General features: G+C 50.6%; 3 protein-coding genes across 10 annotated transcripts; 2 read left to right on the top strand and 1 right to left on the bottom strand.

Annotated features, from left to right (window-relative positions):
- Positions 1–85: 85 nt before the first annotated feature.
- On the bottom strand, positions 86–7,359 carry ATPCL (ATP-citrate synthase). 5 transcript variants are annotated; one of them, XM_015185282.2, is made up of 9 exons: positions 5,968–6,209; positions 5,706–5,872; positions 4,522–4,707; positions 3,717–4,443; positions 3,324–3,644; positions 2,535–2,742; positions 1,223–2,456; positions 822–1,162; positions 86–748 (listed from the first exon to the last, which is right to left on the bottom strand). In XM_015185282.2, the coding sequence occupies exons 2-9, from the start codon at positions 5,862–5,864 to the stop codon at positions 580–582; spliced, it is 3,345 nt and encodes a 1,114-aa protein (XP_015040768.1). In that variant the 5' UTR covers positions 5,865–5,872; positions 5,968–6,209; the 3' UTR covers positions 86–579. The 5 variants fall into 5 exon arrangements, with proteins under 5 accessions (XP_015040768.1, XP_015040766.1, XP_015040769.1 ...); XM_015185280.2 differs by lacking the exon at positions 5,968–6,209 and adding an exon at positions 7,233–7,359 and having other exon boundaries at positions 580–748; XM_015185283.2 differs by having other exon boundaries at positions 580–748; positions 6,017–6,210.
- Positions 7,360–13,251: 5,892 nt separating this feature from the next.
- Positions 13,252–15,231, top strand: polyph (polyphemus). Of its 4 annotated transcripts, XM_001361983.4 has the most exons (7): positions 13,257–13,425; positions 13,494–13,559; positions 13,623–13,773; positions 13,843–14,322; positions 14,385–14,563; positions 14,625–14,797; positions 14,859–15,231. In XM_001361983.4, the coding sequence occupies exons 1-7, from the start codon at positions 13,367–13,369 to the stop codon at positions 15,116–15,118; spliced, it is 1,368 nt and encodes a 455-aa protein (XP_001362020.2). In that variant the 5' UTR covers positions 13,257–13,366; the 3' UTR covers positions 15,119–15,231. The 4 variants fall into 4 exon arrangements, with proteins under 4 accessions (XP_015040764.1, XP_015040765.2, XP_001362020.2 ...); XM_015185278.2 differs by having other exon boundaries at positions 13,252–13,425; positions 13,623–14,322; XM_015185279.2 differs by lacking the exon at positions 14,859–15,231 and having other exon boundaries at positions 13,252–13,425; positions 13,623–13,777; positions 14,625–14,763.
- Positions 15,232–19,671: 4,440 nt separating this feature from the next.
- Positions 19,672–20,313, top strand: Obp47a (Odorant-binding protein 47a). Its single transcript, XM_001361982.2, has 2 exons — positions 19,672–19,750; positions 19,836–20,313. The coding sequence occupies exons 1-2, from the start codon at positions 19,694–19,696 to the stop codon at positions 20,256–20,258; spliced, it is 480 nt and encodes a 159-aa protein (XP_001362019.2). The 5' UTR covers positions 19,672–19,693; the 3' UTR covers positions 20,259–20,313.
- The last annotated feature ends 1,397 nt before the right edge of the window (positions 20,314–21,710 follow it).

Here is a 21,710-nt window from a genome sequence, read left to right as displayed (position 1 = left end):
CATTTTCCGCATCGTTTCTTTGCCTGGGAGGAGCTTGGTTTAACAAAATATTGCATGTTAAAAAGAAGCGACAAAATTGAAGGAATTAAGCTTTTTGCAACAATTTATTCTCTTGTGGCTCCAAGCTAAGGTAAGGTATAAAAGAAATATGAAATAATATTAGGCTGTGATGTTGTTCCTCTAATTGAAAACGACCCTGCCCTTCCCCCTGGTGTTTCTTCAAGACACACCCATCTATAACAGATTACAAGAAACAACATGGGCTAAACGTTTGATAACTTAACTTTAAATGCAGGCATAGGTGAGAGAAAAGGGACTGGGAGGGAGAAAGAGGGAGAGACGGTCGAAATTATAAGAGAATGTTCCGTCACATCCTACGCGAAGATAACCAGCTAATGGAGTGTGTATGTGTGTGTGTGTTTGTGTTGTGACCAACTCCTCCGTTTTTGCTTAACATCGTAAATCTGTGCTTAACTACAACAACTTCCGAATAATATATATATGATATATATATATATGTAGGTGTATATAAATATATAACATCAGGGCTAGCTCCTCCGCCACGGGTATGGTATGTTCTTAGTTGTATTGCTCGGGAATGACATAGGAGATGTCGTCCCATGGATGGCGATAGAGACCCTGCTTGAGACGCTTCTGGTCCATATAATGGCCGATGAAACCTATGCTACGGCCCAGCACAAACAGAGAGTTGATGGCACCCACATTGATGTACTCCTGCGCCTCCTCGCTGGAAAATAAAATTTAAGGATCCATAAATTATAGGTACATTCTCATACAGAATATTCTGTCTCGCGTCCTACCTTGTGAAAGATCCACTGTTGCGGAGCATATCAACGAAAGCAGTGGCTATCACACCATCCACATTCAAAATCAAATTCGGCTTCTTGTTGGTAGTGATCTTCTCGACCTCCAGGGCGTATCTGAGCAGCGGACAGGCCGGGAAGTTCTCGAGGACAAATTCCTTGATGATTTTCACACGCACATCGGGATTGTTAATCGACTTGACGCGATGCCCAATGCCCAGTATCAGTTTCCCCTCCTTGCGCATCTTGTTCACAAACTCCATGGGATGCAAATTGGTGTCGTAGGCCTCCGAGAACTGCCTCGCTGAGCCATCCAGAGCACCACCAAACCGATCACCCTGAAAATTCGAATTTTTTATAAGTCTTTCAGCAAAGGAAACGCATTTTATTCCACTTACAATTGTCAGCAGGCCACTGACAACGGAAGACACCAGATCCTTTCCGGCACGGGCACACACAATGGTGTTGTGGGCGCCAGAGACAGCAGGTCCGTGATCGGCCGTCACCATGAGACACATTTCGAAGAACTTGCACACGTACGAGGGCAGACAGCGCTGGAACCAGAGTAGCGAGATGACACCGCCAATGCCCACATCCTTGCTGAGCACCTCCGAGATGGGCATACCCGCGTAGATCAGCTCCTGGCCACGCTCATCGCAAATCGAGGTCATGAACGACGCTGGCTTGCGGATGAGACCCAGCTCCCGGGCCCACGAGTAGTCCATGGGCACGGTCGGTGGCGGCACCTCCTCCTTGGGCACCACACGGCCCGTCTTCACCAGCTCACTATACACGTGGTGGATGAGCTCGCCGAGCGTGTCGAAGGAGTCTGGGACATAGGCACGCGCCTCCCGTAGAGCCTTGTTCTTGGCCGTGGCCGTTTCGCGGTCTGAGTTGGCGCAGGATCCGGCGTGTCCGAACTGTACCTCAGAGGTGAACATGCTGGCACAGGTGCCGATGCACCAGGCCACCAGTGGCTTGGTGATGCGTCCGTCCTGGAGAGCGGCGCACACATCGTACTCCTCGGTGCCGCCCACCTCGCCCAAAAGCACAATCAGCTTGGTCTCCGGATCGGCCTGGTAGCGCATTATGTGGTCCATGAACGTGGATCCTGGGTACCGATCGCCGCCAATGGCAATGCCCTCGATCACACCGTCGGTGGCCTTCGATATGATGTTGTTCAGCTCGTTGGACATGCCGCCGGAGCGAGAGACATAGGCCACGCTGCCCGGACGATAAAGTTTCGAGTGGAGAATGTTGTCCAGCATGCCGCCAGTGTTGCCGATCTTGAAGCAGCCTGGCTTAACGCCGCCCACTGTGGCGGGTCCGATTATGGCCACACCCTTCTTGTCGGCCTCAAGGATCAGTTTGCGTGTCATGTTCTCGGGTATGCCCTCGGCAATGATGGCAACGGTGCGTATCTGGGGGAACTCTAGCACCTCCAGCGTCGACTCGTAGGCACTGCGCAGGGAGGCAAAGCTCACCAAGACATCGACCTCCTTGTTCTTGTGGATGGCGTCGGACATCTTCTTGTAGACGGGAATGAGGATCTCCTTGTGGCCCCAATAGTATTTCTGCTTGTGATCGCCGGTGAATGGATACACCATTGCCACCACAGAGGGTTCTTCGCGTCTGCAGGGAGAACATATACATACGTTAAAGAGGGAGCTTTACTTAGGGTTATATATTCTAAATATTCTGAATGCTTGCCTGCAGATAAAATCAAAGTCAAGCATCGACTGCACCGCACGCTGCTGCATGCCCCACACAATCGCCTTGGTGGTGTTGGAGAAGAACTTTCGAGTTAGGCTCGAGCCATTGCGATGCCCGCTGGCACTGCTGGCACTGCTGCCATTGTCCGCCTCATCTGCTGAGATAGGTGGTAGTTTAATCGATTTAGCTGCGGTCGAGCTCAGGGCTTTTTGATTTTTGATCCCAGAATGAAGTCGAGTCGAGTCGAGAGTTCGATTATAATGATGATATGGAGGAGGAGTAGAGAGCGAGATCAAACCAGGATAAAAGATACACAAATAACGGAAACATATACAAATACGATACAGATACAGATACAGATACGATATATACGATATACAAACACGGGGTGTATGAGGATTCGCGGTGCAGTTTCGGGTTGATTGGCCAAACGAGCATTTCAAATTGGTTTTTGATTTTTTGATCGAGGTTTATGTGGATTGTTATTTTTGTTTGTTTTTTATGTGATGACAATATTTGTTGTTGTCGGTAGTCGAGGGCGAGGGCGAGAGCGATCAATGCAAATACATACAAAATACAGAGAGAATAAAAAGAGAGAGAGAGAGATCAGATAAGTGCAGGACAATCAATGCCATCGATGCCTCAGCAAGGATACAAACGATTAAAAATAAGATTGTATATACGATTACTGCTAGAATGGATTAGTGATCTCCTTTGGGGTACACACACACCATACAACAGATTTCACGTTCAGATGCCATTCTAATTCCATTCCATTTCACTTACCGGAGCCCAGGGCCTCGCTGCTGGCATCGCTGGCCGCCTTGAGATCAGCCTGCGCCTGCTGGCCGCCAGGAAGCAGAAAATTGGCGGTGGAGAACTCCACACTGGCCACCTTCGGGATGGGCCGCTTGCCCAGGGCCATTCCGCAAATGGCAGTCATGTGTGTTTCGGGCCCAAACACGTGCAGCGGTATGCCCAAGGTGCCGCCAAAGTCACGCATGCGGCGCAGACCCTCCTGATAGTTGGGCCCAGCGCGGCGCACAAAGATCGAGACATTGTGCTCGACCAGCTTTGGCTGGAACTCACGGAGGGCCGTGATGATGCCTGGGATGAGGAATGAGTACAATATTGATCGATGGCTGATAAGATATATATAAGTATATAGGTATATATCACCTTGGAAGGTCGCGGCAACGTTTGTGAAGTTGGCAATGCCACCGCCGGTTATCAGCACCTTGCCATCGGGGTGCTTGGGCGAGGAGGTCATCAGGTTGAGTATGGTCTTGGCGTACTCGTACGTCTGCTGCTCGGATGGGGCACCACTGTACTCGCCATAGTTTGCCAGCTCTGAGGCGCCGCCCAGATCGCAAATGGTGTCCGAATAGATCACGCTGGCACCGCCGCCCGCCACCATCGTCCAGATGCGACCATTCCGATTCAGAATCGTGAGCTTGAGCGAGGCCCCGCTCTTGGCATCCAAATCGGCGATGTAGGCCTCCTCGGGATAGGCATCGCGGCCAAAAGGTGGCGGATAATCGATCTCTCCCCACTTGGGACGGCAGATAAAGTCAGCCGTCGAGTCCAGCTTGGCGGCCAGGTCCAGTATGTACAGATTGTCGGCCGTCACCACCAGGGGATTGATCTCCAGATATGTGAAGTACAAGTCCACGAACGTCGCATACAAGGCGCCAATGAATTTGGCAATGCGCTCCCTCTGGCTGGCATCCTTGACCTCCTTGAGCAGCTTGCTCTTGACATCGGCCAGCGAGAGGTCACTGTTCACTGGGACATCCAGCTTCACGGCCTTGGCATCCACATCGCCAATGTCCACGCCACCCTGATGATAGAACAGAATCGTGTCCGCCGATCGATGGGAATAGATGCACACGTACATTTCCTCCGCCTGGGACAGAGCAGAAAACAGTTAAGGGGTCGGATTCGACTCAATTGAGATTGAAAAAGAGTGTGCTGTGGCACTTACGTCGGTGTGTGGCAGAAAGGGTTCGATGATGAAGTTCCGCAGCTTGCCCACGGCATTGCCGATCTTCTGATCCTTGTTGATGCGCTCGCCAATCCATTGTTTCACCTGCTCAAAGCTCTTCTTCACGCCAATCAGTCCCAGTTTGCCGCGACGCTTGATCAACTGGTCGGGCTTGACCACCAGCGGCTGCAACAAAGGAGAGCATCCCCAAAATCGAAATGTTAATTAAACTGTTGATAACATACGAGTGCGAGTATAATAATAGCCAATAAATCATTGAACTTGAACGGACAGCGAGAGAAGCCGGTTTCTCAGCAACTCAGCAACTGTGTGTGTGTATGTGTGTGGAGCCAGATCAGGCGATAGCGAGCGAGCGTCCCCAAGGGTCAGGCCGGCCACACAGCCAGCGCCTCGTCATTGACAATGACAATCCCCGGGTACACTATACGCGAAAACACAGATGTTGTCGGAGATGCCTATTAGAAAATCGTACGAGTGTAAATTTAGCAAATGTCATCCGAGTCGTCAGGCAACACAAAATGGTAGTGCAAGACAGAACTTTCAAAAAGAATAAGTGTTTACTTTCGGAAGAAGCCGGGGAGCATCGTCAGCGCCTTTTGTGTTTTTGCCCTTCCGCAAACAATAAAAACATCACGCGACATTTCGAAGATTTCAGATTTCTCGCTTTCAATGACCGATAAAACGCGAGTGAATTTCCGCTACGAATCTACAAGATTGAGTAATTCTATTGTGAGCAGCAGTAGCACTTATCGTGCTCCCCAGCTCTCAAGTGACGACCACGCCACACGCCACACGCCACACGACCTCTAGCTATAGCTATAGCCAATAGTGTTCAATAATCATGCACGCCGATAAACAAACGCCACCCGAAAAAACCGCGCAGCCAATCCGCCCTTCTATCAGAATCACTCGGTCGCCTGGCGCTCGCAACATGCTGCTTATCAGGTGGAGGCCAGCGCCGGCTTAGTCATCCGGGGATGGCGTGCAGAGATCCCGCCGTCCCCACGTTCGCCTGTCCCCGCTTTTGCGGGGTCAAGTTCAATGACAACGTCGAATGTTTGTGGCCGACGCTGGCCTAATTAACGGTTGCTGCTGCTGCTTCTGCTGCTGCTGCTGCTACTGCTGATTAGGGATCCGTTAGGCTATTTTTAAATGGAACTCACCGTGGTCAGCAACCAGGGCTGATCGACACTCAGCTTGGACCAGTCTGTGTCGGCATTGACTGTGGCAAAGCGACAAGTGGCCGCGCCTGCGCCATGGACATTGAGGTGACGGTTCAGGATATCCTTGCCCGTGGCTTCAGTGATTGCTTTCGCCGACATCCCAGATGCTGTCAAGGGTAGAAAGAGAGAAACATAGGATATAGGCATGGATCGGAATTCAATGGCAAATATGGACCCCACCCCACCCCGTGTCGTGCCGTACCGTTTGACTTTTGTCTGTACTTTCAAACTTTGATTTTACAAGTATTTACTTAGAATTGATTAGAGACGGAGCCGCCCGTTAGAGTGTTTGTGTGTGAGTGTGCAAGTGCAATAGGTATTTCTGACGGTGTGTGTGTGTGTGGTGCGTGTGTTGGTGTCCGGTGTTTTATTTCTGGAATCGAATCACTTGGAAACCTGTGTGTCTGTCAACCTGCACGATGTCGAGTTTGGAAGTAAACTGAAATCAAATATGCGCAAGCACCAGCCACGAAAGGGAAACAAAAGCTAAGCAACAGGGCAGGCAGCGTCAGCGTCAGCGACCGCCTCGTCAGCGCCTGCCTTCGTGCGACGACTTAGGCGCGAGCGCGAGCGCGAGCACAAGCTGTTCGGGTGCCTCGCTGTCTTTGGAGATTTGGGAGATTGGGAGATTTAAGAGCGACAGACAACGGGGCTTACGTTAGTCCCCAAGAATAAGCCTCTCTCCAGATTAAGGGGGAGGCTGGCACTGGGCTATGCACTACCTGGACAGTGGTCCACAGTCTTTCACTTGTCAAACAAGTGGTTGGGCTGTGATGAACCGGTTATCGAAGGGCAGCAGCTGCCTACCAGCTTAACTTTCTCCCAAAATTTCTTCAAACTAAATGATGTGAGGAGTCGAGGGCGAAACGGTACCCACTAGTGGCTGGGCTAGCTAGTGGAGCTTTGAATCTAATTTGAAAAGCACACACATTTTAAGCAGCCACTGACATTGGCCCCTCCGCGTCCCCCTCCCTTCTTCTTGGTCGCCTCGTCAGGTAATGACTTTGCTATATGCCCGCTGTATACATATATAGTACATGTTATAGTATCTATCTGCCTAATTTACATCGGGTAACGAAGTTCACTGCGCAGCGGTGCGTTCCGTTCCTATTTCTGACGCGTATGACAATCTGCCGCGGTTTTTAGCGAAACCGAATTTAGTAAGAGGTGAAAGTGGGCAAAATCAATACAGCAGCAGTTGCATCACAGGGCATGAGGTCAGCTTTACTTTAATCTAACGTTGCAAGTGCTCGCTTTAGTATTTCAGTATTAAATTCTCAAGCATCTGCATAGCTATGCACATAAATTTCTGCAAGATTCAATGTGAGTGCGTGCCCGCCCGATGTGTGTACATTTGCGAGATCTACGTCACTCTGGTTACCCATGTTTTACTTTCAAATAGCACTTGCAGTGTGTTAATAACTGCCGATTTAGCAGTCCCGGATTATTCTGATCGGGTACACTCACTTTAGTTATAGCAACTTCGCGTATATTAGTTAGTAATTTACACGTAAACCAAAAATCGCCAACTTTCTTTTTCGTTCTTGTTTTTTTTTTGTTTCACCAGTGTGACCGCGGCTTTATACTACATATACTACATGTTCGTTTCTTCATTATTTACATTTTGTTCAAGTAATTACATCGCAACTACTCGGTAACTACACATTTGCTACATATTGGGAGGGAAAATAGGGTATGCACAGTGGGACCAACCGCCTAAAAAAAGAAACGCATGCAAGGTAAAGTCCACCCCTTTTGCCATCACTCGCGAGGTGGGGTTCGGACGAGCCTTGCTATTTGCCTTGGCTTGGCTGTTTTTGCCTGTTGTCCCTACCCCCTTTTATAGGCCATTCCATATCACGACTCATTTCTTCGTTGTAGTAGAGAGCAGCAGTATGACCCTCTAACCCTCAGAAATACCGCAAATATACCATAAATATACTGACGAATTATTCAAGTTCTATCAAATTCGTCTTTTTTGATATTCGGTTTAATATTACTAGCTGGATAGTAATATTCACATAATTTTATCCGATTAGTGAATCAATTTTCTACCTGACTGGCCTATTTTAAATACTGCTGCAACGATTGCTTTGATTTTCTTATGTATGTGTATGTGTCTCGTATACCGATAAACAAACGGATATACCCCCTTTATTAAAACAGGTGCATGATCGTTTTGTATATACGCGGGTATCCCTTATAGGCGCCATCTGTTGATAACTGCATGAACTAATTATTCTCATAGACGCATATCGGTATTTTTATTTATTGTGGGATAATTGGCAATTGATTTCGGCGGCTACACACTTTATTGTAAAAAAAATAACAATATTAGATGCGACAACTATACATTTGTATAGAACTAAGTAACTCGCACATACTCATACATAATTATACCTAAATACGAAAATTCTTGGAGCAACTAACGACCAAAGCCTGAGGGTGTTTTTTATTCAAACATCTTCCAATGCGTCGATGGATAGCAGCTCCTCCGATCTGCCTACAATCTGCCCCTACAAAGAAACGTATGCGAGCGTACGATTTGTCCATGTGTTTTGTTTATAAATCACTTCGTCATCACTTCATTGGCAAACAACTTAGTTGGCTGTCAAGAGAGACTAGGAGGAACTTTAATCAAGAATCGTCTTTCTTATAGGAGAAAATAGTAAAGAAATTAGTAAATAGTGAGTAAAAAATACCCAAAAATATCACTTTTGCCTATTTTAATAAGTTTTCAGATCATTGATGAACTATCTTCTGTTCTGAAACTCAACTGTCAGCTCAACCCAGTCAGTGCTATGCTGGGAAAAATTAGGGCGGTTCTCGGATACATATTCACTTAAGTCAAGCAGCTGTTTGCAAAGCTGGAACATTGTAGTGTAGAAACGGATTAAGGGAGTTCCATTTGATGCTTCTTCAAAACTGTACTCACTATATAAGCAGTCAAGATCCCAACGATGATGATATAAGAATAGGCCAAATCCTGGTCTCTAAATACTTAGTAGCATATTTCCTTGACATTTTCTTGATCCAGCAGACAGCTTTTGGGCAAGCTCATGCTCATGCGTATGTAGGCATATTGGTCCATTAAGCCGCAGAAATTGAACTACAAGAATCCAGCCAGTAATGACCTTCGGAGGGGGATTTGACGCCTAGAACGTACTTCCTCCTGAAGAGAGAACCTGAACAACGCCACAACAACGCTTTTTTAGTTTACGGCCAACACAACGGTCAGACCACGCTGGCCAAAGTGGGTGGTGCTTCAAGATCCATCAGCCCTAGAAGCTGGAGAAGCAGGTGCGCTGCTGGTAGGCATATTTGTGGTAGGTATAAGGGTCTACTTCGGTCTAAGTCGGCTGCTCAAGTTTCCCAAGGACTTGTCCAAGGATGTGCCGCGGCAGTCCCTGAAGGACAGTGTCGCGCCTTGCCTCGTATTCCTCGCCACAAACTATACACTGTACTGACATATGTTATGGCACTGTTAAATTCAAATGTAAGCGCGAAATTTCGCGCCTAACAGCACCTAAATCTGTGTGAGCTAGCTTTTGTCAGTGAGCTAACATGCGCGCGAACTCTTAAACTCGTTTTTAACGTATTTATTTTATAGGTTATTTGTATCTCCGCTATTCATTGTCAGTTTCGTTCCGAGGATTAATAGAAATTCTGTGTACGCTCACGTTTCGTGACCGCATAATGTACTCAACCTTTTGCTCTGTCTAATATTCTACGTGTAGCTTTCAATTACGCTCCAGACAGGCGACACATACCCCGGCAGAAGACCAGAAAATAATATGCGAAGGGACCTGCTAGTCTTATCCTTTGTTTTTGCGTGCCTCTCGCTAAAAATGCTGTTAATATTTTTCCCGTTCACTGGAAGGAGCAAAGAGGGAGAGTTGAGCCGGGGTGTGCAATTATTTGAAACATCATCGTGTATGACTTTCGCATTGGCACTTGGAGGCGGAGGCGGAGGCGGAGGTAGAGGCAGAGGACAGGACACACGTTGGAGACGCACCAACGTCAATGACTGACAGTTTATTTAATAGAAAATTCGCCGAGTGGTGTGTGTGTGTGCGTTGCGTTGCGTTTGTTTTCCAAATAGTTTCTCCCCCCCCCACACACACAACACGCTCCAGCAGCAGTGAAAAATTGTGTGGAAAATATGCATAATATAATAAATGAAGCCATGCCACGCCACGCGCTGTGAAATGTGAACTTTTCCAGTTCTTAAAAGCAAGAAAGGACGTATGGAGCTGTCAGTATTCAATTTCAATACTTTGGCTTATTATACAGAGCAAATAATATGCATTCTTATAAATGGAAATCAGAGTTAACCGTGCATATACGGTTAATATACACACGCATACATGTACATACATGTGTACATATATGTATGTATGTATGTCTGTAGGCTGACTCTTTCCAATTGCAATCCGATCCGATCCCTAGAGAAAGCAAAAACGAGGCGACGGCGAATTCGCGACCAGGCGAATCATCACAGCAGAGAAAGGGCGCACAATTGAGAGCGCAAAGCTAGAACGAGCGGGGGCGAATTATTTCGAGCACGAAGCAGATCGGCGGGCTGAGCTGCAAAACAGAAGCCGAGCTAGGGCGAATTCGCTTCCGGCGAATAAACGCGAGAGGGAGAGTTTGAGTGATATCAAATCAGCGACGAGCAATTTCAGTCTCTTATGGGACTATATTTTGTATTTAATAAACAAAGGCCCCACACACAATTCTCCGCTCTACTCTACTCTAGTAACCCAAACATTCTAGCAATTCAATTATTTGTGTATTTATTTCCCAACCCAATCTGCACCAATTAACTTTCTCGATTATCAATTACCGATAATTCAATTGAAGTGCACTTTCAGCTAGAATATTGTGTTTTCTTTTCGCGATGAAAAAATGTAAGTGCCCTGCACCGGATGTGTTCCGTGGCCTCGCTCCATATGGAGCTCCAGAGAGCTCCAAACCGCATTAATTTCGTGCCATGCGGCTACGCAGAAACAAAATCAGAAAAATCTGGAAAAGGACGGGACGGACTCAAAACGGCGGAAGAAGCAGCGCAGGAAGTGGGGAAAAAAGAGAAATGGGAATCTAATAAAAATCCACTTTGTGCAAGTATGAAAAATGAACGATGAATTTCATTATAAATGCAAAAATACATAGCAGGCGCTGTGGGGGGGGGGGGGGGGGGGAGTTGTGCGGTGGCGTTGCTGGACATAGACAGGCGGCTTCAGTAAATCTGATCAAAATCATTGATGCGCACAGAATGGGGAAGCACGCGGTGCATGCCACAGTACGGTGTGGTGCGGTGCGGTGCGGTACGAGGAAGGGGCATTGCCAGGATGCACCAGCAGGAGCAACTGCAGCGGAACGTGGCGCACTTGCAAAGTTTTTTGTACCCCCCACCCCGCCTGCCACGCCTGCCACGCCTGCCCCGCTTTGTGTCGCTAAGCTGTTGATAACATTTGATGATGACGACGACGCTGCTGGGATAACCGCAGTGATAATGTTTGGGATGGCGTGCCAGGTGAACGCCGATTGCCAAGGACAAAAGCCAGCACATCCTGCTCGTCCTGCTCGTCCTGCGTGCGTGCGCTGCATTGGGAAAATTTGCGTTGAAATGGAATTTATTTTTGGCTTAGAGACGGATGATGAGCCCCGGAATAATAGTGGAGGAGCAGCTCAGCTCCGGCAGGCAGACGAGCACCGCAAGGAATTTATAATTATTTGCAGGATGACTTTCTGGTCTGGTCTGGCCTGGCCTGGTCTGGTCTGGCCAATGACATTGGGCTAAGCAAATTAGTCTGTGCTTTGAAAGAGTCTGTGCAAAAACGGCGTGTGAATAATTATATTGGGGATGGGGATATGACGATTCAGCGGCTCTGGTGCAATCCTCCCGCTCTGCTGCAGTGTGAATCCCCTTAGTTCTGTGCAACATCTTGGATGCTTTCAGTTTGGGGTCTGGTCCCTCGTGCCTTTTGCACAAAGCAAATCAACTGTAGTTCAGGTTAGACTTTTTTATCTCAGAGCTGCAATCTGCCGTTAGCAATCGCCCCCTCCAGGCCCCCGCCAATGCCATGCAATTATTTGTATAGGAATTTAAATTGAATGTCAGTCTGTTTGTTTCCCTAACATACACACCCGGACAGACACAAAGACTCTCTCACCCCGGCATACTTCCACACACACACACGTACACTCACACACATTTGGTGACAGTTTAAGGAACATGTGGAGGCAGTCCAGAGAAGGACTCAGCCAGGAGCCAGCAGCCAGGACTGGGTCTGGGTCTGGGCCTGGGACTGGGACTGGGACCCAGCATTGTCGCGCTGCACATAAGCAGTTCTTGGGGATCCTTCGTTGCTTCCTTCCGTCCTTGTCTGCTGTAAAATTCCAAATTTGTTTTATTTGATTTCTGCTGCTGCGCTGCCGTCGCTCGTTTTCTTTTCCAGTAGTAACTGCTGCTTCTGCCACTGCCACTGCCACTGCCACTGCTGCATATTTCCCTTTATGCAAAATATATGCTATAAATGCCACGCCTCCCCAGCAGCGCCCCAGCAGTGCGCTGTGCGCCGTGCGCCTTTATTTGAATATCGTGTCACATGTCGCACGCAGTTAGGTGCCGTCTCCGTCTCCGACTCCGTCTCCGCCCCCACAGGTATCCCCTTCCCCATCCCCATCCTCCTCTGTCGTTGTTATTGTAATTGTTGTAAATGTCGCCCAGCGACAATATCACATTTGCATATTTCTCTGCCAAACACTCCGCACCCCCATGCCCCACCCCCCACCCCACACAGCACCCCTCCCGCATCCTGGCGCTGTGTGCATTTTTACTTAATTTTATTTGTATTGGATTTGCGCCGATGTCTTTGCCTGACATTCGGCGACTGCCGTCAGCGCGTGTTCCGGCTTTGGCTTTGGCTTTCGCTTTGGCTTTGGCTTTGGGGCTGCACTACGCGCTTTCGGAATTCTGCAATTTGCACAATAAATTTTAATTCAATTTACTGTTAAGTTCGCACACACACACAGACAGACAGGCACAACTGCAGCTACAACTAAATGCGGACGCGGAAATGCACATTCGGGCTCGGCAATCGTCCACTGGGGAACGGGGAATGGAGACAGTGGAGCCTGGATATCCTGGCAATCAGTTGGGTCCTCTCAAGACTCATTTTTGCAGGGTATTGTAGGGTAGGACTCCTAGAGGGTACAGATCTCACTGTGGCCTTAGAGATGCGGCTTTGAGGGCTTCGTTGGCCTCTCCCTGCCCCCGCTCCCAACCGCACGACCGCCGTTAGTTGGGGCAGTTTATGCCCTGCAGCGCCCCAAGGCTGGCCATAAGTTGCACTTATTACGATAATGGCCGCGCATGTGCAGCCATTTTGATTGTGCCGCAGTGGCGGGCATTTCCGGCGCCGGCTCTGATTCGTTCTAAGTGAATTGAATGTGTGCGCAGCTGCCGGCAGTTGCGGGGAATCGACTGAACTAATTTGAAATTGCTGTCAAAAGGGCGAGACACTTTTTCGTTTTCCCTTTGCTTGGCTTTGGTCCTTCTCTCTGCGTCGCCTTTCCTTTCGAAGTTCTCTGGGGGAATGGAGCCCAAGCCAAGGCCGGAGCAGGCGGAGCCAACGGAACTGGCTTTAACCGAAATGTGAGTGTTTTTGGGGCTACTGGTTTGGGGTTCCTGGATTCCTGGATTCAAACTTGTCCTCCCTGCAGTCGCTCCAGGTCGTCGTTCTTCATCTACAATCCGTACGAGAAGCGAACCGTGGAGGTGCCGCTGACGTGAGTTGCCCTTTGCTCTTCCCTTCCCTTCCCCTCGTTGAATCCGTTCGCACACTTCCCCAGCAACTGCGATGCCGTCATATCCCTGCTGAAGTGCGTGATTGGCACCGGAATCCTGGCCATGCCGCTGGCCTTCCGCCACTCGGGCGTTCTGGGGGGCGTCCTCTTTTCGGTCCTGCTGATGATCCTGCTGACGTACTCCATCCATTTGCTGGTCTGTAAGTGGCTGTGGACAGCCCCCCGCCCCGATTTCTCATTGGTTTCCGGTCTCTTCCGCGGACAGATCGCCGGCATGACCGAGTGCTGTCGCAGGCGCCGAGTGCCGCAGGTGTCCATGCCGGAGGCCGTGCAGATTGCCTACGAGCTGGGGCCCAAGTGGGTGCACCGCTTCGGCCGCACCGCCGGCCTCCTGACCGCCTGTGTCCTGGTCTTCGGCCAGTTCGGGCTGTGCACCGTCTACCTGGTGTTCGTGGCCAAGAACTTCAAGGAGATCGGCGACTACTACGGCGGCAAGTACAACGAGCGCTACTACGTCCTGGGCGCGTGCCTGCTCCTGCTGCCCCTCTTCCTGATCCGGCGTCTCAAGTACCTGGTGCCCCTCAACTTGGTCTCCAACTTCCTGCTCTACGGGGGCTTTGCCTTCATCATGTACTACCTCTTCAGCGGGCTGCCCGATCCCCGCGAGCGCCAGCTGACCACATGCCCCAGCGAGTGGCTGGTCTTCTTCGGCATCGCCTCCTTCTCCCTGACAGCCGTGGGCTCGGTGAGTATCCCTTTTTCGCCGCATCGGGGCTGCTACTGATCTACTGATCCTCTTCTCCGTAGATGCTGGTTGTGGAGGCGAACATGGCCCAGCCCCAGAGCTATCTGGGGATGTTCGGTGTTCTGAATGTCTCCGTCTTCTTCATCCTCCTCTCCAACATATTCTTCGGCATCATGGGCTATTGGCGGTTCGGCGAGATCGTGGAGGCCAGCATAACCCTGAACATACCGCAGAATGAAATGTAAGAATCCCGTCCCAAGTTTCGCTCACTCTCGCTCGATCTCTCGCTCGATCTCTCACAGTCTTTCGCAGCTGATCAAAGTCTTCATTGCCACGGGAATCTTCCTGAGCTATCCCCTCAACGGCTTCGTGGTGATCACGGTGATCTTCAGCGACTACAGTGAAGCCACAGAGAAGGGGAGGTACCACACTCTCCAGGAGTATGCGGTGCGCCTCAGCTTTCTGCTGCTCACAGGTCGGCATCGCTGCTCCAGCCACTGCCCTGAAGGCCACTCACAGCTCCTTCTTCCGCGCAGGTCTGGTGGCTGTGGGCGTGCCCAATCTGGCCGCCCTCACCGAGCTGGAGGGCGCCTTCTCTCTGAGCAATCTGAACCTGCTCTGTCCGGCCCTGATAGACATCTTCCTCAACTACGACGTCGGCTACGGGCGTCTCAGGTGGAAGCTGGTGCGCGACCTCCTGCTCATCGTCGTGGGACTCGTCTTTGGGATTGTGGGCTGCACGATGGCCATGAAGCAGTTGGTGGACGACTTCCGGACGACGCTGCAACACATGTAGCTTCCATCGGCATCGGCATCGCCTCCTGCTTTTATCATTGCTGTTTTGCCCGTCTCCTCTTTCTTTTTGCAATAAAATCGGCTTTTCCAGGGGTCCTCTGGTGCTGCATTTAAGAGCCAAATATTTGACTGGGTTTCGAGCTGGTTGGCGGCGGCGGTGGCGGCGGCGGTGGCTCCTTTTAATTAATTGCCAGCCAAGTGTTTGCCGGCTTATCCCCCATTAAGTCGGTTGTCTAAGCCGCTGCCTTTCTTCCTGGCTTCCTGTTTGCTCAACGTGGCGTATGCTTGATGTTCGCTTAGGTTTAATTAGCTCTCATCGGGCGGCAGGCGGCGGGCGGCAGGCGGCGGGCGGGAAGCTCCTGCCACTGATCATTTCAACATGAAACATTTGCCATTTGTCCGTAATCAAATGCAGCCAGCAGGACCTCGAGTCCTGTGCACTCTGCTCACTCCAGGTATGTGTTTTTTTGGGATAGGAATAGGAATAGGAATAGGGGATTTTAAAATTGAATTCCTTGCCTCAATGGAGCGCAAATACAAAAGGCAAAAGTTGCCTAGCTGCCGCACAATAAACTAAAAGACAAATACACAAATACAGCCAGACTCCCGAGAAGTACAGTCCCCGGCAAACACACAGAAGTAGGCACAGGAAGAGCCACTGCCGGGGCGACTGTTGACGGCGCGCCAGTGTAAATAGCACGGCGGAATACAATGCGGGAAGCAAATGGAGTACGGGGGGAGCTGCTGGCAGCAGAAGACGGTGGCAGGCGCTGTACAGCCGGAGATGGAGCTGCGGCTGGGGCAGGGGCTGGGCCAGGGGAAGGAGAGCACAGCTTCTCAAGGAACTGCTGCACGACGAAGGACAAGGAAGACCACTGCAGCAAACATACACAAAAACACAATTTCCATTCCTCAAATACGGAATACAGAAAAGAAAATAAAAGAAAAGAAAACCGAGAATAAAACGTTGCGACTGCCAGCGACAGCAACCAAGGAGAGGGAGTAGAGGATCGGCAGGGGGGGAGGGGGGGGGGGGCGGTGCGGGGTCCCTGTTGTCCTGGGGCATGATTTTTGCAGACATGTTGCTTAAAACTTAATTTAGAGCGCCGCTTGCACTGGCCTCCCAAAAAAGCGAACTAGGGAAAACCGAAATGAGATCAGGCGGGGAAAATGGGGGGAGACGGGGGGCAAACGGGGGGCAAACGGAAAAGGCGGAAAAGCATGCGGTAGCATAGAAAATTCGCATTCGCCAGCGGCGGTCGTTTCAACTAATTCTCGTATATAATTTCGTGGCCCAGACAACAGTTGCCTCAATGGACCGCCAGGCGGGTGGCGGGGGGGAGGCGGGGGGTTGGAGTTGGAGCAGCAGCCTGCGTTGCGGCTGGAGCTCCAGTTTCTTGTGCCTACGAGTAGTTGTCAGTGCAGCATCATGTCAGTGTCATTATCAAACAATTCGCTTGCTGCAAAGTCAGCCAAAGAATGCCACAGAGAGAGAGGGGCAGCGAGAGAGGGGCAGCGAGAGAGGGCAAGGGGAAGGGGAAGGGGGAGAGACAAACTGGAGTCATGTCTCACATGCGGCTCATGGGGTAAGTTGTCGCTGTCCCTTCTTTCAGGCAGCCAAACAATGCGTGCCACAACTTCATTCTCTGTCTCTCCCGCTCTCCGCTCTCCGCTCCGCTCTCCTCGCCGCTCCGCTCCCGGCTGTCACATGTCCTGCCGTCGAGTCCTGTCACGACATTCTCTCAAATTGAAAAAATTCCCATTTTAATACAATTATTTGTAGGCTAAAAAGAAAAGGAAACGACGCCGAGTCTGGAAATGGAAATGGCAAACAGATATGGCCGAAACGGAGGACGTGTGATCGGCCACAGAACCAGTGACTGGGAAACAGTGACAGATATTCAAAGGACAAACAACGATTGAGAAATAGAAAAGTTGTTGATTGCGGGTTAAGGCAGAGATTAATGGTGGAACCACCGATGGTGGAACAGATTCTCACATCAAATATTCGTGTCCTAAGAAGTCTTTTAAATACTGAAAATATTGCAATTTATTCTCTGGGTTAGGCCAAGAACCCAACGGTTAAACCAGATGCGATGGATGTGCCACCCAACGGGGCGCCTCTTGGATCCAGGCCCTGCTCTGCGGTCTGCCCTCCTCGGATATCGGCCACACATAAAGTGACTCTTCACTGCTGTGTGCTCAGGTGCTGGAGCTGTGGGGTAACTGGAGCAAGGTCTAAGCTGCCGCTGACCCGGGAGGGGCCCCGCACCGTCACCGGCGTTTGCCGAGCGGCTGTGGCACGTTCCGTTTGTGCCGCCTAACATTTATTTACTTGGCTGACTGAAATGTCATATTTGCTTTTGGCCACGTTTACTTCATTCTGATTTCAGCTGTGTGTGTGTGTGTGTGTGTGATTTGCATGCTGAAGGGTAGGGATAAAAATTAGACCTCAGAGAGAGAGAGAGAGATAGAGGGGGGAGGGGGGAGTGGGCCGGGGGGAGGTGCTGCGAGAAGCATCTCAACTATTTACTTATTTATTTCTTATTCGATGCAATTTCGCCTGAGAATTTACCCGAGTTTCCCCTCCCGCATTCTCCTACATTCATGCCCCCTCCGCCCCCCGCCACATTTCCTCAGCTTGCTTTCTCTTCATTCGTGCTTTCTTTCCAATTTGAAATGTGCTCCGCCGGGCACTGACGTGGAATAATGTCGGTATGCAGAGGAGATTCCCTTACACTCAACCATCCAGCCATCCATCCATCCATCCGTCGAGATATCCCTCTAAGCATTCGGTCCTGCATCTAACCATCCATCTATTCAGTCGTGTCCCTGTCCCTGTGCCTGTCCCTGTCTTGTCCTTTGCTTTTGCTTTTCTTTTGCTTTTGTTTTGCGGCATGCGATTTGTAGATTTTTCCAACATCCCGAAACCCTTTGCCAGAGGGATGTCAGTTGCAAGTTGCCAGATGCCAGACGACTGGTCAACAATGTGCCAGTGCATAAGTTGGCATTATGCAACAAATATGCAACAGAGCTGTGGCTCACACACTCCCCCTCCGGAGTGCCCCAGTGGCAGGGTCGGGAGGAAAAGAATTGAGGAGCTTCGGGTTGGCAGGCGATTTGCATAGACAAACAGTCCAGTCCGTGCGTCTTAAAGATACTCAGATACATGCTGCCCATCCCTGCAATCAGTGAGAGTTGCCCCGCCGCCCCCCTTGCCGCCTGCAGCTGGCTGCTAATTAAGTGTGTGAATTCCTATGGGAAGAGGGGCGGGGACGGGCACGGGGACGGGGGCAGGGGCTCTTCTACTGCTCTTCTAATGAACCAACTAATTGCAACTAACGGCAACTGCAAAAGTAATCAAAGTGGCAGCCTCTGAGCCCACTGACTCCCTGCCCCCTGGCCCCCTGGCCCCCCCCTTGCCACCAAAAGAGTCGGCCAAAATGGCAATAATAACGAAAACTTTGTTCAAGAATTTTCAGAATGTTGCACAAATATGCGCAGAATGCAGGAAAATATGCTTGGACCAAAGCAAACATGATTGGGTCCCAGGCGGAGAGCGGGGAGCGGGCAGCGGGGGGCGGTGAGTGCTGGGGCCGACTGAAGTGGCAGACAGAAGCTCGTTCAAGTTGCCGCTACTGTTGCTGCCTCTGCTGCCTCTGTTGCTGTTGGCTTATATCAATAATTGCCAAAAGCAAATTGGAAAAGTTATGCGCCTGCAGTTAATGCGACCAGCGGAAATAGTCGCAGCCAAAAATGGCGCAACAGCCGAACGGAAGTGCCCGAAACACCCACAAGTACACACACACACAAGCACACACACAAGCACACACACAAGCACACACATACTCATGCATGAATATCCAAAGTTGTTGACTGTACTTTGGTTATTAGTATTCCCGTTTCCGGGGGGGAGCGTCAGGCTTGATGGCAGAACTCCATTCGAAGATCTACGAGTGCGTGCACACGCACCAAATACCTTATAAGGAAACATATAGGAATGCATTGCACTCCGAGGAAAAGTCTGCACTGTTCGGCTTTGAATTAAGTCTAAAACTATCCAGGATAAGTGTATGATATTCGATTTGTAGCACAGACACATCTCTGTGCCGCAAGAGTATCCCCAATTTCGGACTTGGTTTGCCCCAAACTTTCGGGCCGATCTTCTTCTTGTTTTGTTTCAACATTTTGTTGAAAACTTGGGCAGTTTTTTCTTCGTTTTGGCAGAGAACTTGCCGCTGCCACTGGCAGTCGGGGATTTGTTGAAGGACTCTCAAGTAACTCTCGTACTTTCGGCATCGATTCCATTTCGAGTTTGAGCTGGAGTTGGTGCTGTAGTTGGAGTTGGAGCTGGAGTTGGAGTTCTGTTTGGTTTGGTTTGATTTGGTTTGTTACTTTTGCATTATTAAAACTGCGCCGTTGGCCGCACAAAAGGCCTCCCGGAATGGGCCTCGGCTCGGCTCATTGAATTGATATTTGCCATTAAAATGTCTGACTGACTAATGACCGAGTGGTGGGTGGGTGGGTGCGTATATAAGCAGAGAGTGGGGCCCCAGAAACGGAACTACAATCCAACATGAATCGTGCTTCGGTGGTGCTGCTGCTGATGGCCTGTCTGACGGTCCTGGCCGAGGTGAGTGCTGAAAGAAGGACTTCCCCTAGAGGAGGCTACTCCCTGCTGACTGCTCACTGCTCACTGCTCTCTGGTCCTTCCGCAGGGCCGCTATGCCAAGGTGAACCTCAATCTGGGCCTGACAGTGGCCGATGAGGCACCGCGTCCCCTCAGCGAGGCCATGGTCCGCCTGTGTGGCGAGCAGACGGACATTGCCCTCCAGCAGCACGACCTCTCGCATCCCTCCGAGCCCGTCCAGTGCTTCACCCACTGCCTCTACGAGCAGATGGGCCTCCTGCACGACGGCGTCTTCGTGGAGCGCGACCTGATCGGCCTCCTGTCGGACGCCAGCAATCCGGCCGCCTGGCCAGAGCGCCAGTGCCACGCGATCCGTGGCTCCAACAAATGCGAGACGGCCTTCAGGATCCATCAGTGCCGGCAGCAGCTCAAGGAGCAGCACGATCCCGAGGCCACCAAGGAGGCGGACACCACCAGCAGTCCCTCGCAGGCAGATGACTTCTTGCCCTAGGCTTTTACTTTCTTTTCAGTTTAGGTGTTGGAATTTGGGGTTTCTTCTACGAGTATATATAGTGGTCTTTTGCTGGCTTGAATCGTTATTAAATCCTTGCTTGGTTCTTAGGGAAAGGCATCTTATTTGTCAATGAAACCGTTGCGTTGACTACGAGAGCCCGAAGGGGTGTTCCTTGATGCCTTGGGGGGCTGAGTCGGTCCCACAAGAGCCTTAATTGGACCGAAGTCCAGGGAATACAGTGTTTTTAGCAACAGATTTCCATTCGATGAGTATCTGGACCCTAATCTATGCCTGGAAAACCCTCTAATCCAAGGCAGCACTCGGACCGGCTCTCATATCCGTGGGATATCCATATGCTCGAGTCCCGGCCCTCGACTGCGACCATTAGTGCGGGCTCGATACTCAATTGCGGGACTTCTGCGGAGCCCTTGTGGTTCCTTCGCTTTTCCATGGAAATTTAGCCACTTGTCTCTGGCTCTGACTCTGTCTCTGTCGCCTGGCATTGTTAACTACAGGGGGGTATGGGGGGCATGGGGCATGGGGGGCACACGGATTGTGTAAATGACGCTAATGCAAAGATCGAAGTTGGAGCCACCCCTCTGCATGCCGTGCCGTGGCACTTGTCTGCGATTTCAAGTGCGTTTTGCTCGGCAATTATTTTTTGCTCAATGCCCGACCCCCACTTGACTTTAAATTGTCGCCAGCTGCGGCTCTGACCACCTGGATTCTCGACTTCCTTTGCCATTTGTTCTCTGCCCCTGCCGCTGCCCCTGCCCCGCCCCTGCCCCGCCTCTGCCACCGCCCCTGCCACCGCACTTGGCTGCGTTTTAATTTGTTGAGGAAAAGTGGCTAATTTGAAATTCTTTTGAGCCAAGTGCGCACATTTTTGAATGTCAACTGGGGATGTCCTTTTGTCCTTCCGTCGGTCGTCTTCCCGATTGCATCCCCCCACCCCACCCCTCACTCCTGCCTGGGCTTTGTCTTTGTGTCACGCGGCATGAAATTGAATTTTCACTCTGGGGCAACGAGAAGGGGGAGGGGCCAGCCAGCCAGCCAGCCAGCCAGCCAATTGGTGGGTCAACCGTCAGCGCCGTGGCCCCCTTAAGCCTTCAATTATGTCCAGAGGGGCTGTGGTGCCGCGGGGGCGGGGCGGGGGGCCGACACATACAGCGTAATTTGAAATGAATGAAAATTTCTTCGGCTCGGTTTTGCCTTTTCAGTCACTTTTTCAGCTGTTGGTGTGGCTCTCTTGTTCCTGTTCCTGTGGTTGTTGTTTTTCTGCACTTGAATTTCAATTTACATAAGTCTCTGTCTTGCACTGTCTCCCCCCACCCCCCTCTATCCCTATCTCTTGGCAAGTCTCGCCTTTGTTAAGCTTTCATCTTAACTTTTTTCTGTGTCTGCAGCCGCCTCCGGGCTTAGGGGACGGGGCGGGCTGCGGGAGGGGCC

The sequence above is a fragment of the Drosophila pseudoobscura genome, chromosome 3 (assembly GCF_009870125.1).
Source record: "Drosophila pseudoobscura strain MV-25-SWS-2005 chromosome 3, UCI_Dpse_MV25, whole genome shotgun sequence".
NCBI classification, from domain to species: domain Eukaryota; kingdom Metazoa; phylum Arthropoda; class Insecta; order Diptera; family Drosophilidae; genus Drosophila; species Drosophila pseudoobscura.
The sequence above is the reverse complement of the archived record's forward strand: the minus strand, read 5'-3'. Positions and strand labels throughout refer to the sequence as shown.